This window comes from Oncorhynchus mykiss, chromosome 31 (genome assembly GCF_013265735.2).
Source record: "Oncorhynchus mykiss isolate Arlee chromosome 31, USDA_OmykA_1.1, whole genome shotgun sequence".
NCBI lineage: Eukaryota > Metazoa > Chordata > Actinopteri > Salmoniformes > Salmonidae > Oncorhynchus > Oncorhynchus mykiss.
This window is the reverse complement of record NC_050571.1, coordinates 35,275,451-35,294,892: the sequence shown is the minus strand read 5'-3', so window position 1 is coordinate 35,294,892 and position 19,442 is coordinate 35,275,451. Positions and strand designations below refer to the sequence as shown.

The following is a 19,442-nucleotide window of genomic DNA, read 5'->3' as shown; positions in this document are numbered from 1 at the left end:
GTGTTAATGTGCTGAATAAAATACCATAATAATAAAAATAATTCTCCAACAGTTTGTAAACATGCCAGTGGAATTTATTTTTATTAGAAAAAAATAAATTGGGAAAAGCATTGTATATTCATATGGGGATATTGTCCTTTCATGCAAAATGTGTCCCTTTTTGGAATTAACAGGCTAAAATGCTACATTTTTGGATAGTCTGTGTGCGCCATAAATAATGAAAGTTTATTTGAAAATATAATACACATTTTCTCAATATATTATATTTTAATAAACGAAAATACAAATAACATTTCACTATAGGCCTACGCATAAAGACACAATTCCTGTTAAACACATTACTTATTTGTAATTGCAATAGGCTATTATTGAAACCATTAGCATACAACATCATACTTCAGATGAATAGTATAGGCTATAGGCTGCATAAAACAATTTTCGAAGATTATCGTTAAACCTATTTGAAAAATAGGTAACGAACTATTAACGCATGCATATTCTAGGTCTGCCATACTTGTTAGTGTAAAATTCTGAAGTCATTCTGCTCAATGGATAAACAACACACAACCTACCTGCTCCTCGTTGCTGTCGAACTTACCCCTTTTCATTCTATGATCTACCCTCTTACATGGTATAGTCCTTGCATCATCAGAATTTCTATTCACATCATTAACGAAGGAGAGAGAATGAGAGCGTGACAACTCTTCTGTGTCGCGTCTCTTTACCTGCGAGCTCAACAGATCAAAGTATTGTCACGCGTCATATTTATCAGCATGCTATTCTATTACATTTTATGGCGCATTATAATGTAATTCGACACTGTCCTAAAATTCACTATTTATCTCCTAATCATCCCCAGGTTGTCTCATTAGACTCCTTCCTATACGGCTAGAATAGATAATAGTATAACTACTTACAAATAATAATCACCGATAACTGATGGGCAAAAAAAGGTTAAAGGTTAAGGTTTTTCTTGAAGCCGTTCCTCTCCCAAAAGATCCAAAACGTATAAAGCCTTTAACCTCTCGACAGGAAGGATAACACGTCTATGCTTTGTGCTTGAAACTTAATGAGCATGCTAACATGGAATGTTAATTATACTGCAGCCTTACTTTTGTACAATTCTAGAAAACAGTTTGTTAATAAGACAATGCACTCAAAACATAATAATAACACATTTGTAGCCTAATAATAATGCACATGTGTCACATCACAAAATGGCATATTACTGTATTTGGGTGTATTTGGGTTAGGTCTACTTACTATAATATATTATATTGCTTGATTTTCTGCGGGGGGGGGGGGGGGGGGTCTAAATTAGGCTAATTATGCAGTGAGCAGAGTTTAATGTACCCTGGTCAAACTTGTGGTTACTTGCACTTACATTATACACCTAACCCGTTTGTCTCCGAATCATAAGTGCTTTCAAATCTCGTATCATTTTTTATGATTAAGCTACAAATGGTTGCAATACTTCAGCCTTTTTTAAATGGTCAATTAGACGTGCTGTATACTATAAAAATATACCATTATTCACAAGAATGCTTGTGGCATTGTTTAATGAGCATCAACTCCCTTCCCAGAGAAATACACTGGGAACATGTTGCCTGTGGGAAGGGGAAGGGGAGGGGAGGGGAGGGGGGGGGGGGGCAGATGCATAAACATTTCAAGCCATCACCCTCTCCTCAAACATCTTCAACGCTGGGGCGACACTCCTCCTATTCCCGCGTCCAATTAGTTATTTTGGTCTGGCCCTTTAAGACGCAGCAGCGGGTCAGCAAGTAGTGTAGTGTTTCTCTAATTGAACTTCGCCCAATCAACAATAACTAGTTAGCAGTTGCTTGCTTTTTCTTGTTCCTTGAGACAGCTTATTCCTCACAGGAATCGCCCCCAGCCACTACCCGTTATACTTTCTAAAGATCTTCATGGAACTTCGCAGAGGAACTGTCTCTCTCTGGAAGGGAATACAATTCGGTTGCCTGTGAAACTGCAGCCTACGCCCGAAGCATGGTTATTTTGGAGAAAACATTTCAGACAAGTGAAGTTGCAAGATTCGACTGAAAGTGATAAAAAAAAAAAAAAGTGGGTTGTGAAGAAGACGCGAATCGAAGGAAACACTCGTGGACGTTTAAACTAGCATTTGAATGAAATAACCAGCCTTTGTCAGCAGTAATTCCATTGGACTGCCGATGACCTCCAGTAAAGACATGAAGGCAGGCTCCGTGTTGCAGTCCAGCAGCGAGGAGAGGAGACGGGGTCCTTTGGACCAGCTTCCACCCCCGGCCAACTCCAACAAGCCACTGACGCCGTTCAGTATCGAGGATATTCTAAACAAACCCTCGGTGAAGAAATCAGTTGCTAATCTCTGTCCACCGAGAGTTATTGAAAAAGTGTCCGGCTCAAACGCAGCAAGGAACGGTATTACCACTCCTTCTTCGCCGTTATGCGCTCTGGAGGAACTAGCCAGCAAAACATTTAAAGGTCTGGAAGTCAGCGTTATACAAGCAGCTGAAGGTAAGGATTTCAATAGACATGACGTTTTAATATTTACATGTACAGATTAAGTTAGTGATTTTATTATCCAAATATGCATAATCTCCAATAGCTATTGTTGATATCCTATTGGTTGTGTGAACTGTTGTCAAACTTGTGTTTTTTAAAGGCATTGCAATAGGCTATGTCTCAAGCCATTGCTAAGACTACATTCCCCAAACAATCATGCCTGTGCGATGTAATCTATCCTTGGCTATTATTTCACCATTTTAGTTTATTTGTTAGATACTAAACACCAGTATAAGGAAACCTGCGATGTATTTGGGTGGCAAAGCAGGCCTCTAAACCGACATTTGCTATTGTGCTTCCTGGTGTATCATTAAGTTGCAACATTTTATAGGCTGTTTGATTTAGTATAATTATTTTTTATTTAGATCCTGATATTGACAGCCATGTTAATCCTAATGATGCATGGGCAATGTAAAACATACATGTCATTAATTTCATATGGCTCTATGGAATGCTGCCCACAAGTTATTACCAAACCATACCCATCACCACAATTGGCCATTCACAAAAATAGTTTGCATCTGTAACCCTTTAAAAAAAAGCCTCAATAACAAAGCTGCTAATCATGGCACACTTGAGGGCGTTTGTAGACATGTTGTTCTGATATTGTTTTGGAGAGTGACTGTATTTTGGTTCCCTAAAGGTCGTGAGCATGTGAACGCCTTTGGACAGAGGCAGACCTCAAAAAAGAGGAGAAAGTCCCGGACAGCTTTCACCAACCATCAGATATATGAACTCGAGAAGCGCTTTTTGTACCAGAAATACCTGTCCCCGGCCGACCGAGACCAGATAGCTCAGCAACTGGGGCTAACCAACGCTCAGGTCATCACCTGGTTTCAGAACAGACGGGCCAAGCTCAAGAGAGACTTGGAAGAGATGAAAGCGGACGTGGAGTCGCTCAAGAAAATACCACCACAAACCCTGCAAAAGCTAGTCACCATGGAAGAAGACATTGACGACCAGCAAGGAAGCATCTCCCCGTCGTCACAAGGACACCGAGCATTTCCACAGTCCCCCTCTTCATCCAGAGATCAAACCACGGACGAATTCTCAGAGGAGGACGAAGAGATTGAGGTGGACGATTGACAGTAGGCCCATGTTTTAAGAAAGGGCATTTTTAACTTTTGCACGGATATTGACGGCGGGAGAAGTGAAACTAAAAAAAGGAAAGTTTACTTTCTCCTCTTCTCCATTTTAATTTATTAATAGGACTGTAAAGTCTTCGGTTTCAATTTCACCAAATTATTTGAGGAATAGCCTACATCTTTATTTTAATTGGATATGAAAAATACTTAGTGTTTTGGTACAGGATCATGACTGCAAAATGTGTATGTACATTTAACGCTGGGGGTGGGGCGGGGAATTATTTAACTTTTCATCCACATTCAGCTGCTAAAGGACATATCAACCAAAAACTCGAATGTGCCCAAGGTTAGGCCCACGTCTTCTACAAAATGCACAGAACTGGAAAAAAAACTAAATGGGCTAGATTATTGGTGTCTAGGATATGTATCGATCTTGATGTAGGCTATATTTCATTAAAAAAATAAATGCCAATAGCAGTCATGTAAAAACCCATTATCATTATCCAGTTGCAGACATATCGCCAATTTTTTTACATGCATAAATTAGGCTGTATATAAATTCAATAACTAAACATCATATGCCTAATTTTATTGTACCATTCTATTTAACCAGCATTATGTAAATAAAGGGTATGGTATTTCGTGTTATCTGTGTCTCGATGTGGATCGGTTTAACCTACAATTTGTGAGATAATACAATAAGCAACAGTATCATGAACATTTATCTAGAACGCAATATTGTTTTACTTCTGGTAACAAGTATTGGTTAGGCCTATTACACCGGATTTGGATCTATGAATATCCTTCTGTTGACAGAAGGCCTACTCTACTGGTCGTTGGGCGTGAAGTGGCTCAATTAGCGGCAGTTAAACAAGTTCTTCATTTTTAATCTCTTAGCAGTTGTCACAAGATGGTAAGGACCAGGGGCTGCGTAAAAAAAGGTTGCGAGCACTCCACTGCCATATGGTTTCTGAATCGTCTAACACAAACTAGTCAACATGATTGATTAGGTTAACCCGTCTCACCGTACATAAAGTTTTCACTGAGCCGGCAGCAATAATGGGACGCATCTGCGCCTCTGAATAGCAATTTAGAAAAACGTCCATGAATAGCAATTGATTAGCATGGGGGTCCTAATGAATACATCTCAATAGGAGGCAGTGGAAATAGGAGGGTTGTTGTCTTTCTCCCCTGCATCCTTGTTGTTCCAACTGCAGTCTGCTTGAATAACTTTCGGTCCATATGTAACACTTGTAACCAGATGAAGGGGGCTTCTTCAGACAGGGAGAAGACGGAACGCCAGTGCGCACAATTGGTGTAATCGCTTGGAATCATTGGGGTTGAAAAGTCAACTCGATTTTTATAGGTGCATTGTGGAGCGGCTCTGCCAGAACTGGACAGATAGGCCAATAGTTTTTTTCTCGGCTTGGGTAAAGAAGTGTGACCCACAACGATGTAAGGCATCTGATCCACTGCTTGCCTCAAATGTTTCCTCTTATTTTGAAGGGAAAAGTATTTTGCGGTCTACATAAACAATGTTGGATAAGCTTTAATACAAATTCATAAGTTTACATACGTGTGTATGTGGCCAATAAAACCAAGTATTCGTTTAGAAAAGTATGAATATAGAGCATGTTATCACAACATTACATTTGTCTACCCACGTTAAATCAACGACTTTCATTTGACGTTTTTCATACACAAAAATAGTACCACGAGCGGGCCGCTGGGAATTCTGCAATGTAATATTCTCTCAAACGAAATGGTATAAGGTTATGCAGTGTTTTTTGAGACAAAGTCTGTTACAATGCTCAGGTGTGATATTTCATTAACCCTTTTATTTAAAATCAAACCTGTGTCTGTATCAAGCTTTTCAATAATACTAATATTAAATAACCATAGCAATACTTATTACTAGTATGATGAACAGGCTATTTTGTGCTCAACTGGTCAAGGGCACTTTACATTGTGCCTCTAATACCTATGTATTAACATAGTTGTTACATTGGTAGGTACAGTAATTACAGTAGAGGTACACTGTTAAAGTACTTAAGCTTACAACGGTTTTACCTGGTTGTGGCATGCACAATTTAAAGGATTTGCAAATAAACACTAATGGAGAGTAACAAATGAGTGATCTAAAATTGTAATTAAACGGAGGTGGTTTAGCCACATTTCAGTTTTTTTAGGCTTTAAAATCCAATGCATGTAAGGGAGATTACCATCCCACGGCCCATGATGACTTTGGCACCAACACCAATGCGCTTGATGGTTAAAATTTATTCACAGATGCACAATTTATGTAGTAGGCTATGCATTTGTTGATATTGGTTGAGGTGGTGCTTTATGTTATTTACGTGGAGATTGCTAACACTATACTTTTAACTTTAAGAATTCGACACAAGTGGTAACTGTGATACCAATTGGTGTATGCTTTGGTGAGTCCAAAAAACAAACATTGTATCATTAGCATTTCCCCCCCATAATTTAAGTAAATAACTGGTCATTTCTTTAGCATACTGTACTACTGGATATGTATTTCTTAACATGCAGTCTTAGTTATTACATGAAAAGACACCCTTTGTTATAATGCAGATACCCATCAGTTGGTTTAAAGCCCAAATATACTGTGCTACAAAAGATGACATGGAATATGGTGTCAACACAGGGCATGACTGAATAACATTGAGACTCTCAATGGCACATATCTCCCTGTATGATTGTTGAGTCAGACGGCAAAAGGTAAATCACTCAAAATGATTCTGTAGTCAAGCAACACCATAGCTCCACTAATAATGTCCCTCAAAGATTGCCTGTCAACCTAAAATTAATGAATGAATCAAGTCTGCCACCTAGTGTTGCTTAGTGGGATGATATCACTTGCAATAGCACACAACAGCTTGTCCTAAAAACTGGAAAGGAGTTACCTCTGGTTTGTTCAGCCAGTCCTATGGGGGAAATTGAATGGGGTTTTGGGATAAATGCCAAAAATAAGGCCTGAGGTTAACACAGGCTTAGGAGATCTTATGTTTTGTTCCATGAGATATCAGTCAGTTAAACATGACCTTTATGAATTATGAAGCCTTTTGTCTTTTAGCTTGGTTTTGAGTACATAAATGTTTGAAAATTCAAATTTACTTTAGATGAAGATTCTCAGAGGAAAACAAGATCTAAGCTTGTGTTTACTACAGACCACATTTTCACTGTTCACCCCCCCCCCCCCCCCCCCCCCCCCCCCCCCCCCCCCCCCCCCCCCCCCCCCCCCCCCCCCCCCCCCCCCCCCTCCCCCCAAAAACAATGTCCCCATAGGCTTTGACCAACGAGCCAGGCCGGTCAAAGGCCGGTTAGTGCCTACAAAAAGACACCATTACTATTGCTCTCTATGAAGGAAGAACATCAGGCATAAAAGTCTCACTGACAATCATTAAAACAAAAAGCTATCTAATAGGAGATTTGGTTATGGCTTTGAGTACAGTGCATTACTGATTTAACTCAGATGGGCTGAGTTAGCACCGATACCCAATGCTGGCATGGCTATTACAGATTTTGTTCATTAACTGTTCCTATCCAAACAAAACTTATCAGCAAAAACCGCGAAGGGCCTAAAAAAAAATTGCATCAAGAGGTATGTACAGCTACGCCATCAAAGTATCACACTGCATGAAGTACGGTATAGGTGCATCCAAGAACACGATTTACAAGAATTTAGAGTTCTTTAGTGTTAGTTTTGCAATACACCCATTTGATCATTCCAGACTTGGCCCACTGAACTCAATTAAACTTACAGTTGAATCGGAAGTTTACACAAACTTAGGTTGGAGTCATTAAGAGTTGTTATTCAACCACTTCACAAATTTCTTGTTAAACTATAGTTTAGGCAAGTCGGTTAGGACATCTACTTTATGCATGACAAGTAAATTTTGCAACAATTGTTTAGAGATTATTTCACTTAATCACAATTCCAGTGGGTCAGAAGTTTACATACACTAAGTTCACTGTGCCTTTAAACAGCTTGGAAAACTCCAGAAAATTATGTCATTGCTTTAGAAGCTTATGATAGGCTAATTGACATAATTCGAGTAAATTGGAGGTGTACCTGTGGATGTATTTCAAGGCCTACCTTCAAACTCAATGCCTCTTTGCTTGACATTATGGGGAAATCAAAAGAAATCAGCCAAGTCCTCAGAAAAACAATCGTAGACCTCCAAGTCTGGTTCATCCTTGGGAGCAATTTCCAAAGGCCTGAAGGTACCACGTTCATCTGTACAAACAATAGTACGCAAATCAATCCCAGAACAACAGCAAAGGACCTTGTGAAGATGCTGGAGAATAAAGGTTAAAAAAAGTATCTAATCCACAGTAAAACAAGTCCTATATCGTCATAACCTGAAAGGCCACTCAGCAAGGAAGATGCCACTGCTCCAAAACCGCCATAAAAAAAGCCAGACTACGGTTTGCAAATGCACATGGGGACAAAGATCGTACTATTTGGAGAAATGTCCTCTGGTCTGCTGAAACAAAAATAGAACTGTTTGGCCATAATGACCATCGTTATGTTTGAAGGAAAAAGGGGGAGACATGCAATGCGAAAAATCACCATCCCAACCGTGAAGCACGGGGGTGGCAGCATCATGTTGTGGGGGTGCTTTGCAGCAGGGGGGACTGGTGCACTTCACAATATAGATGGCTTCATGAGGGAGGAAAATTATGTGGATATATTGAAGCAACATCTCAAGACATCAGTCAGGAAGTTAAAGATTCTTCGCAAATGGGTCTTCCAAATGGACAATGACCCCAAGCATACTTCCAAAGTTGTGGCAAAATGGCTTAAGGAGAACAAAGTCAAGGTATTGGAGTGGCCATCACAAAGCCCTGACCTCAATCCTATATAAAATGTGTGGGCAGAACTGAAAAAGCATGTGTGAGCAAGGAGGCCTACAAACCTGACTCAGTTACACCAGCTCTGTCAGACGGAATGGGCCAAAATTCACCCAACTTATTGTGGTAAGCTTGTGGAAGGCTACCCGAAATGTTTGACCCAGGTAAAATAATTTAAAGGCAATGCTACCAAATACTAATTGAGTGTGCTGACCCACTGGGAATGTGACGAAATAAATAAAGGCTGAAATAAATCCTTCTCTACTATTATTTCACATTCTTAAAATAAAGTGGTGATCCTAATTGACCTAAGACAGGGAATTTTTACTCTGATTAAAAATGTCAGGAATTGTGAAACTGAGTTTAAATGTATTTGGCTAAGGTGTATGTTAACTTCAACAGTATTTGTTATCAACTTATACAGTGCATTCGGGAAGTATTCAAAACCCTGGACTTTTTCCACATTTTGTTACGTTAACGGCTTATTCGAATTGCTGAAAATCTCCCCCACACAGCAAAAACAGGTTTTTAGAAATATTTCAAAATTTAAATAAATTCCCTGAATACTAATTTAAATACATTAGTATTCAGACTCTTTACTCAGCAATTTGAAGCACCTTTGGCAGCCTCAAGTTTTCCTGGGTATGACACTACAAGCTTGGCACACCTGTATTTGCAGAGTTTCTCCCATTCTTCTCTGCAGATCCTCTCAAGCTCTGTCAGGTTAGATGGGGAGCGTCGCTGCACAGCTATTTCCAGGTCTGTAAGTCTGGCTCTGACTGGGCTACTCAAGGACATTCAGAAACATTGTCTTGGCTGTGTGCTTAGGGTTGTTGTCCTGTTGGAAGGTGAACCTTCGCCCCAGTCTGAGGTCCTGAGTAAGTTTTCATCAAGGATCCCTCTGTACTTTGCTCCGTTCATCTTTACCTCCATCCTGACTAGTCACCCAGTCCCTGCCGCTGAAAAATATCCTCACAGCATGATGCTGCCACAACTATACTTCATCATAGGGATGGTGCCAGGTTTCCTCCAGACGTGACGCTTCAACTTCAGGCCAGAGTTGGTTTCATCAGACCAGAGAATCTTGTTTGTCATGGTCTGAGAGTCTTTTAGGTACCTTTTTGGCAAGCTCCAAATGGGCTATCTTGTGCCTTTTACTGAGGAGTGGCTTCTGTCTTGCCACTCTACCATAAAGGCCTTATTGGTGGAGTGCTAGAGATAGGAGAACCTTCTAGAGGGGCAACTATCTCCACAGAGGAACTTTGGAGCTCTGTCAGAGTGACCATCAGGTTCTTGGTCGCCTCCCTGACCAAGGCCCTTCTCAGCCGATTGCTCAGCTCTAGGAAGAGTCTTGGTGGTTCCAAACTTCCAATGAAGAATGATGGAGGCCACTGTGTTCTTGGGGACGTTGAATGCTGCAGACATGTTTTGGTACCCTTCCCCAGATCTGTGCCTCGACGCAATCCTGTCTCGGAGCTCCTCAGACAATTCCTTCGACCTCATGGCTTGGTTTTTGCACTGGCAAGCACTGTCAACTGTGGGGCCTTATATAGAGAGGTGTGTGCCTTTCCAAATCATGTCCAATCAATTGAATTTACCACAGGTGGAGTCCAAGTTGTAGAAACATATCAAGGATGATCAATGGAAACAGGATGCACCGGAACTCAATTGAGTCTCAAAGAAACGTGTCTGAATAGTTATGTAAATAAGGTTATTTTGAATACATTTGCAAAAATGTCTAAACTTGTTTTTGCTTTGTCATTATGGGGTTGTGTGTAGATTGATGGGGGGGAAAAAAATATTGAATACATTTTAGAACAAGGCTGTAATGTAACAACATGTGGAAAAAGTCAAGGGGTCTGAATACTTTCCAAATGCACTGTAGATTACAATTTTTGTACAGTTAATCTTCTGGCCTATAAAGCACGGTGTACATACTTCTGCTCCTCAAATTATATTCACTACTAAAGCATCAATGCTATTACGCTATGTTTTATCTTACATAACTACCAAGATTAGTAGCTTTTCAAAATTAATTGAGATATTACTGCTTGGTTCATTGGTTGCATCCATTCTTTCATTCCATTTTGTTGTTGGCTTGATGTTTTCCCATAATTGAATAAGGCTTCTGTTGTAAGTGCAGTGCAAATATCCAGAAATTATCATAAAGAACTCTGCACATTTGTCCACTATTTTCCACTATTTATTTTTAAGAAAATACAAAGAGGAAAATGAACATATGTACACAAACACTATTAAAATATACTATATATTAAACCAAATATATACAGCTGCTGAGGTCATTAGAAAGGGGGGGGGAAAATCCTATCTTGTCCTTTTGTCCTTGATCGTGTAGTGAAGGACCAACGGCTGAGCCTGGAATAAAAATACCCAATTAATTACGACTAAATTGATCCCACATAAACATTAAATCAAACAAACACAATTCTGAAGAAACTCCCAAATCAATTATAACCCGATGACAAGATTTGAGGGAAGTTAAAAAAAAAAAGTTATTGCATTGCGATTAAGCATATTTGGATTTACTACAGAAAGTGGTGAGAAATGAATCAAGTGTCAGCATGATAATTTAAATATGCACTCCTGTATGTTTGTCATTATTACGTGAGATGATTTGTTCTCTTATCCCGCAAACACAAACTACTTGATTGAATAGGGCCTACAGTTTGCTAAGTAACAAAATAACTTATTGTGCTAGAGAACGTTTGAGTAAAATTGCCATAGATATTGCATAATTTGAAGTCACTACAGAAAATTGATATGGAAAAATTGACAATCCTGTTCCTCCCACAGTAGGTTTTTTCTAAACGACTGTCCAAATGGGAAAAGCTGGTTCAAGTGTAAAGGAATTCAGTATGAAAATTGTTGGCTAAACTTGAGAGCACTGTACCTTGCCAAACCAGTGAGAGAGCCACAGCCGTTTCATGGTCATGTGATCTGGAAGGAACTCATTATTGAAAAACATCTGGACCTGTGGAGCAATGGAGACCACACATAGAGGACAAAACATGACTGGTCCTGGGTGAACTGTATATTCAAAGCACTCAGATAATCTAATGTTGCAACTTTGTTCAGTTCTCTAACAGGCTAAAATATATATCTTTTTTTGGAATCATAGGATGTGGTTCCTGTGTTTGAGTGTTTACAAAAAGTGCACACTGCACATGGGGCTGAAATGGCCCACTTAAATGTGCTTAAAATGTAGTCTTGCTAGAGGGTAGACTGACCTGGTGCTTCTCCACATTCAGTCGATGACACAGCACTTTACGCAGGTGTCTCACCTCGGCTCGGACCGAGCAGCGCACAAACTTCTGCTGCAGAGACGAGGCAGAGAAACATTTCCACAACTCTGATTCTGCACTTCAACACACATATGAATCCAAATTATTACGTAAATAAAGAGAAATACCAAAACATTTGAGGGCAATTCTAGTAAGGACTGACAGACACACTCAAATTAAACATAATTGCATCCGCAATTGACACTTAACAGAAGTATTGTTTATGGAGACCTCTGTTTTTCATCTCAATCCAAACAGAACACTACACATTAAACCAACAGAGACCTCTGGTGGTAGGGTGCAGGTCCATTACCCACCTGAAGAGTCAGTTTGGTCTTATCTTTTTTTCCAGACAGAGATAAACTGCAGGGATGAGAGAATACATGATTAAGCATGACACACACAAGGATTTTAAGGGGCATTTTGTAATAGAAACCCATCTGTATGCAACCAATGTGTAGGCTAAGGATTTTCTTTTAGGAGTGCCCACTGCCGATATGGAAGTGACAATGATTATTGAGCTATGCAAGGAGGAAGAATAATAGTCTACAAAGTGAACATTGGATCCTTGCGCAATGTCTCCCTCCTCTGCTGCTCAACATTTTTTTAAATTAAACCTGTGCTACAGATGGCTATATTGGTCCGCTAATACAAGACTAGTAAAGGCCCAGAGAACTACTTTTATGAGAGAAAAAAACAAACAAAAAACTCATTTCTCAGGGGGTGCACCCAAAATCCCATGGCTATGCTTGTCAATATGCTCTGTTTAAGTGTCACTTCATTTTCCCACTTGTTTGTGCCTCCATCCTTGCTACTCTAGCCAACCAGCTAGCGTGATTTGCACTAGTTTAACATTTAGCTGGCTACTTGACCAGACATTAGATTAGAGGAAGCAAGATTACTTTATCTAAATACTCCTCCTTGGTGGACTGTACATTTCTGTAAATTATTTTTATTTTATTAGGGAGATAAATCTAGCAAAATGTCATAAAATATATGAATACTTCTCCCCCTGTCATGGACATGCCAGTACCAGTTCATGCAATGCTGTAAGTTTGTGTGTGTGAGCAAGAGTGAGAGACAGACCGGCAGAGGAGAAGGGCAGAGTAAAGAGATGCAATTGAAAGACAACCTGAACCAATTTTCATGCAGAGCCAATGTGATTTTTAGAGGATATTTATTTTTCATTAGGATATATTCTTGGTTAACAATGTTTTTAAATTGTTGGCTTTTATGTATTTTTAAAATGGACAAAATATGTCAATTGCCAGCTAGAGGAAACACTGATTGGGGATATAGAACCAAGACTGAACTTTGACACTTAAGTCTAACAGTGATAATCCACCACTTGAAATATAATTTGTTTACAGTCCAGTGGTCTGCGAATAGTTTTGTCAAGGCATGACACGAAAGCTTACCTTTGCCTCTCTAGACAAAGCGAGACCTGCTCGTCGTATCTGTAAAAGTGGGCCTTGGAATGGTCAAAGGTGGTGAAAGGTAATCCTGTAGCATCTGGTATGGAGTCTAGGGGTGACACACACGGATACCATTTCAAACGAATAACATATCATGAGATTGGGGGAAAAGCTGCACATTCACAAAACGTGAAATTAGGTAATTTTTTCCCTTGTAAAGGCTTACCTTCTCCAGAGGGTTGGACAACTCTCTCAAGCCCACGCGACTGATAGAATTCTTTAATTCGCTTGTCCTCACCTGTTTACAAAGAACAGAAAATAAAGGACGTTCACATACAAAAAAATCAACCCATGCTAAATGGCTAACAATGCAATGCTGCTTCCTCCTGAAGTTTAACTAACGCTGTTCCAATTAGGAGTTGAGAGCTCTTTTCTCTCCGAAGTACACAGGATAAATAGCGACTGTTCTTTATTCGACTTGTGTAACAACAAAACCAATACTAAAGTACTATGTAACAAAAATGAGAACCAGTATTAGCCTACTTACTTTCTTGAAGTCCTGGAACCAGTTTGTAGACAATGTCTTGCATCACTCTATCCAATTTCAGGTTCAATAAAGGCTGTGTTTCGTGGATCTTTATGTTGCACATTGGACAATACTTGCTGGTTTGGAGGTATTTCACAATACAACTTTTACAGACTGAAATAGAAGCAGAAGAGACATTAGCCATTAATGTTATTTAATAATAACATTAAAATGTACTATACAACTATGCATTCACAGGCAATAAGTAGGCTAGGGCACTCCCTCACCATTGTAAAAAATATTTTGGATTCTATAGAAATGCATTTGTTAATGTTTACATTCATTTTTGCCACATTTATTCTATTACAGACACCTTAATCCATACTTACGTGAGCCATCCTTAAAGTATATATTTTTGTAAAGTTCTAATGTTACTGTCCCCACTACAACAACAAATACTTCACGGGATAGTTCGGGATTTTTGTATGTCTCAGGGTCCAGTATGAATGATGTTAGAAGTAGTTGCGGTAAAGGCTGGAAGTCTATGGGTATCTTTAGCGCAATGGCTGAGGCTAGGATTTGGCTTGCAAAAATACCTCCAACTTCCTTCATACTGGACACAGAGACATCAAAATGGTATCCACAAGTTCATTGGACTCTGGGGAAGTAAATAACATCCACAAGTATCCCTTTAAATAAATGTAATATTGTCCTTGAAACAATTAATGTAAATACTGTAGAATTCCATTCATTCCTATGCAGGACAACTTCTTCTGGAGAGTGACAAGGCATCAGCAATCCAGGGTTTATACACATGTCTATAACAGTTTGCCCATTTCTCAGAGGGCAAGAAGCCAAAACATTGAAAACACAGGCTGGGCCCACTTACATGTATGCAGACACTCTGTAATAGTTGTGGCATCGATGAAGTACCCAGCACAGAGATAGCACACTATGTGCTCGTTCAGGTCTTTGATCTTCAACTTGACTTCCTCCTTCAACAATAATAACATTGCTATTGAAATCTCGAGTAGAAAGTATACCTTCATTTTCTTGAATTATTTTCTGAGCAGCAACAATGTATTACATTAATGTCAAAAACGAGCTAGAATGTTTACATTCTAGAGAAGACAGGCTGATGAGTTCATTCGAATAACAATATGATGATTGCTCTTTTCCACTAGGTTGATATTTCTCACTTTGGGGGATTTGTTTGTTTTGTTTCGCACTGTTAGTTCTTACTGAACTGTTGGAGCGAGAAACATAAGCATTTCGCTTGACCTGCGATAACAGCTGCAAAATGTGTGTAGTATGTAACCAATACACACACACACACACACACAGGCAGGTTGGCGTGTCAGGTGGCTGCAACATTGTAGCAGAGTATCTATTATGCTAACGTAAGCTAACACAATGTCAATAATAACAGTGTAGAATCTATACATCTTTATTTGTAAGCTATCGCTAGCAACACAGTACGCTACACATGGAATTACAAATAAAGGACACAGGTAAGACAAATATTAGTCATTTTACAAGCAAGGTTCGATAAGTCCGTCACCAGAAGCTAGCTAGCCTAGTAAACATAATTAGCTAGCTACCTATAAACTCATTTCCATTTATCCAAAACGCAAATGCGTCTTTTAACTAATAATGTAGACCGTTACAGGTGTAAAAACCGGGGATTTAACGGTACACATTTGCACGAAGGACCTTGCAGTAGCTGCCCAGAAAACACGGGTAGACTCTTCCACACACGCCTGCGCACACGTAGGCAGCTCTCTCTCCATCACTTTGGTGACAGGAGGAAGCGCTCGCATTGCTGCTTTTCCTCGTCGTAGTTATGTAGCTAGATTCAGCTCTAATTAACTTAAACAATTCTTACTGGTCTTGTCGCTTCTATAGAGTCCGAAACTAAATTGGTACCTACCTCATTTCGTAAAGGGTCGAGCTTATATACGGACTGGAGTTGATTTCTTAGCCGCATAGCTATCGCCATTGGCCCTTGCTCCGCCATCTTTAAAAATGCTGCTTATTTCCGGGTGGAAGAGCATCAAAGATGGTGGATTAATGAAGATGTCCCACTCAGGCCGTTTACCACTGGGCGGTTTCCATTATGCTGAGCTGCAGAGCACCGGTCTATGGCCCGTGACGAGAATGGGCAAAAGCGGTGAGGGAGGAGCGCCCTTCTAAAATCGAACAGTAATCTGCTCCGCTCGGACATATTGTCAACCAGGCAGCATGGTGGATAGTCCAGAAACAACATACATATATTTTAATTGGAAATGCAAATAAAACGACATTTTTCTTGGGAAAACACAGAATCCTACTCATTACACAAGTGCTTAATTAAGTCCAGGGACAGACTGGGACAAAGATCCAGCCCGGGGCATTAACATAGACAGTACACTATAGTGCAGTGTTCCTCAACTTTTACTCTACCTATGATTGGCTAAACATGATTTTTAACAGCTCTTTTTAACCAAATACAACATGTAAAAACTCTGTTTCCTCCCTGTTGTGTTGTTTATCTCTGCTGTCGCTCTGTCTCTGCTTCTCCTTGTTGCTTCTTTGTTGTCACTGTCACTCTGTCTGTGAGCGAAACCTCTAACTCCAATGCCCAGTCAGACTAACTCATGGATTCCATTTGCATGTCTCTTCGTGTAGTTTGGAGACAGTTGAATTCTGCATATTGTTAGTTTAGCACAATTACTGGAAGTCTCCCGGGAACAGTAGCCAGCTCATCTCAAAGCAGAGAAATAGACATTCTAACTAACCAAAGGGTGTCAAACTCCTTCCATGGACAAGGCGCTAGTGTCTGCTGGTTTTGTTTTGTCTTTTCAATTAAGACCTAGACAACCTTGTGAGGGGGGTTCCTTACTAATCAGTGACCTCAATTCATCAATCAAGTATCGACGGGTTGGTTGTTTAGCAACAAAAACCGACATGTGTGCCACAGGAGATTGGTGGCACTTTAATTGGGGTGGATGGCCTCGTGGTAATGGCTGGAGCGGAATTTGTGGAATGGGATCAAATACATCCAACACATGTTTTCCATGTGTTTGATGCCATTACATTTGCACCGTTCCAGACATTATTATGAGCTGTCCGCCCCTCAGCAGCCTCCACTGGTGTGCGCAACTATGGGGCAAAACAGACAGGGTTGGCTTCGATTGTTGATAACATGTAAACTATATTTAGTCTCCAATAGTTATTCAAAAGCATAAATACATTTGCACAATGAGCACTTATGGTCTCTCAAATACATCATTACAGTTGTTGGTTAACTAGCTAACTAATTTTAGCCATATTAGCATAGACGTGAGATCAGTCAAACACCTCAAAACAAGACATGGTATCAATAACAAGATAAAACTAGCTGAAACGAGCTACCAACGATTCCCCACATGGCAGCCTCTTGTCATTGTTGCTAGCTATCTGGCCATCAAGAACATAGAGCTGGAAAGAGGCCTCATTATTGTATCCGTGCCATTATGGCATCTGTTACAGCATGGGAAGCGCCATTGAGGCTATCTCCATTTTAAACTATTCAATTTTCTTCTTCACGATTGGCTGATCCCTCCTGATGACCAAGTTGGACATGGTTCCAACAGGGTCACCAGGAAGGATCAGCCAATAAGTTTGTAATACAGCCTTATGGCCACTAGAGGCCTCTATCGTTCTCTGTGATCCTGAATCATAACAGCACACGGACGTCACGCCCCCATTGAACCATGCTCATCGTTTTCGTAAAGTTGTCAGCTAACCAGTCTATAAGGGAGGAGCGAAAACCTGCAGTCACTCGGCCCTCCATGGAATGAGTTTGTCTGACTTTAGGTAAGTAGAGAAACAACCAAAATCTTGAAATCTCTCAGTATCCCTTTAAATAACTTTTTTAGGCCTCCAGGGTGGCGCAGTGGTCTAAGGCACTGCATCACAGTGCTAGCTGTGCCACCAGAGACTCTGGGTTCAAGCCCAGGCTCTGTTGCAGCCGGCCGCGACCGGGAGGTCCATGGGGCAATGCACAATTGGCCTAGCGTCCGGGTTAGGGAGGGTTTGGCCGGTATGGATATCCTTGTTTCATCGCGCACTAGCGACTCCTGTGGCGGGCTGGGCGCAGTGCATGCTGACCAGGTCGCTAGGGGTGTTGGATGAGCACTGTGTTAAGAAGCAGTGCGGCTTGGTTGGGTTGTGTTTCGGAGGACGCATGACTCTCGACCTTCGTCTCTCCCGAGCCCGTACGGGAGTTGTAGCGATGAGAAAAGATAGTAACTACTAAAAACAATTGGATACTACAAAATTGGGGTGAAAAAAGGGGGTAAAATTCATTTAAAAAAAATACAAAAATAAAAAAATTCTTTGGGATTGGTGTCCTTTCCACGGGACGGTTGAGCTCATGCGATTAGCATGAGGTTGCAGTATCAAGAACATTTCCCAGGACATATCAGATATTGGCAGAAAGCTTAAATTATTGTTAATCTAACTGCACTATCTAATTTACAGTAGCTATTACAGTGAAATAATACCATGATATTGTTTGAGAGTGCACAATTTTGAACATGAAAAGTTATTACTAAACAAATTAGGCACATTTGGGCAGTCTTGATACAAAATGTTGAACGGAAATGCAATGGTTCATCGGATCAGTCTAAAACGTTGCACATACACTGCTGCCATTTTTTGGCCAAAATCTAAATTGCACCTGGGCTGGAATAATACATTAATGCCTTTCCCTTGCATTTCAAAGATGATGGTACAAAAAAATACAAAGGAATGAGTTTTTTTTTTCTTTGTATTATCTTTTACCAGATCTATTGTGTTATATTCTCCTACATTCCTTTCACATTTCCACAAACTTCAAAGTGTTTCCTTTCAAATGGTACCAAGAATATGCATATCCTTGCTTCAGGGCCTGAGCTCGGATCCCGAGCCTTGCATTGATGGGCATGGGTATGATAAAGATATGTTTGGTGCAGTGGGATTGAGATTTTTTAATAGGGTGGAAGCATGCGCTTTGGCTGATCCATGGGTGGTTTCAGGTTGGGTGGTGCTGTTGAGTCGGTGAAGGTAACCTGAAGTGGACTTGTGATGTGCCTTTGTGTTTCTTCAGATCAGAAGAAGCAGGCGCTCCGTGCGACCAAACTTGGGGAAAACCTGTATCTTCCTTTGGCTTAGGTACAGGGCAGGTGTCACGTTTATGGGCATGCTAATTCTGATGAAGCATGCTAAATTACACCTTGTTTGCTTAGCAAGCTAGCTACATGCCAAATGGATAACTACCCTTACGTATATATGAAAATACATGATCAATTGATGTTTACTGATCATAAAAAACATGCAGTTACTTGCTGTATAACTCTGATGATAGAGATACATGTGGAATAATCAGAAATGTGAAGTTCTGACTATGCTTTTCAAGAGGTGATGATATTGAAAATGGCACGCAGTTGTCAATGGTTTTAGCGGCGCCAAGTCGAACGCTCTGCACCATGTTGTTTTTTATTGATAGGGAGAAATCCAAACCAGTCTAATTGGAATGACTTGTATAGAGGTACCCCAAAATATGTGTTGAAGTGGTAAAAACAAATGTATCTTATTGTGCTACACATTTATAGATCAAAGGATAAGTAGTGTATTGGTTAGAAATGTGTGCATGCTTTTCTCCTATTCCACA

General features: G+C 40.2%; 2 protein-coding genes across 3 annotated transcripts; one reads left to right on the top strand and one right to left on the bottom strand.

Moving 5' to 3' along the window:
• The first annotated feature begins 1,724 nt into the window (after nucleotides 1-1,724).
• LOC110505095 (transcription factor LBX1) lies at nucleotides 1,725-4,295 on the top strand. Its single transcript, XM_021584063.2, has 2 exons — nucleotides 1,725-2,514; nucleotides 3,206-4,295. Exons 1-2 carry the CDS (start codon nucleotides 2,190-2,192, stop codon nucleotides 3,646-3,648), a joined length of 768 nt encoding a protein of 255 aa, XP_021439738.1. The 5' UTR covers nucleotides 1,725-2,189; the 3' UTR covers nucleotides 3,649-4,295.
• A 6,411-nt stretch (nucleotides 4,296-10,706) lies between these two features.
• On the bottom strand, nucleotides 10,707-15,947 carry LOC110505094 (polycomb group RING finger protein 1). 2 transcript variants are annotated; one of them, XM_021584061.2, is made up of 9 exons: nucleotides 15,699-15,947; nucleotides 14,658-14,763; nucleotides 13,790-13,942; nucleotides 13,469-13,540; nucleotides 13,246-13,351; nucleotides 12,145-12,190; nucleotides 11,774-11,860; nucleotides 11,437-11,517; nucleotides 10,707-10,901 (listed from the first exon to the last, which is right to left on the bottom strand). In XM_021584061.2, the coding sequence occupies exons 1-9, from the start codon at nucleotides 15,783-15,785 to the stop codon at nucleotides 10,851-10,853; spliced, it is 789 nt and encodes a 262-aa protein (XP_021439736.1). In that variant the 5' UTR covers nucleotides 15,786-15,947; the 3' UTR covers nucleotides 10,707-10,850. The 2 variants fall into 2 exon arrangements, with proteins under 2 accessions (XP_021439736.1, XP_036826215.1); XM_036970320.1 differs by having other exon boundaries at nucleotides 14,658-14,766; nucleotides 15,699-15,923.
• Nucleotides 15,948-19,442: the final 3,495 nt, after the last annotated feature.

Excerpts from the sequence above, each read along its gene's own strand:
- LOC110505095 (XM_021584063.2), top strand. The coding sequence starts at position 2,190 with ATGACCTCCAGTAAAGACATGAAGGCAGGCTCCGTGTTGCAGTCCAGC. Across the intron at positions 2,515-3,205 it reads CGTTATACAAGCAGCTGAAG|GTCGTGAGCATGTGAACGCC; the intron begins GTAAGGATTTCA and ends GGTTCCCTAAAG.
- LOC110505094 (XM_036970320.1), bottom strand. The coding sequence starts at position 15,785 with ATGGCGGAGCAAGGGCCAATGGCGATAGCTATGCGGCTAAGAAATCAA. Across the intron at positions 13,943-14,657 it reads TACAGAGTGTCTGCATACAT|TCTGTAAAAGTTGTATTGTG; the intron begins GTAAGTGGGCCC and ends CTTCTATTTCAG. Across the intron at positions 11,518-11,773 it reads TGAATGTGGAGAAGCACCAG|GTCCAGATGTTTTTCAATAA; the intron begins GTCAGTCTACCC and ends ATTGCTCCACAG.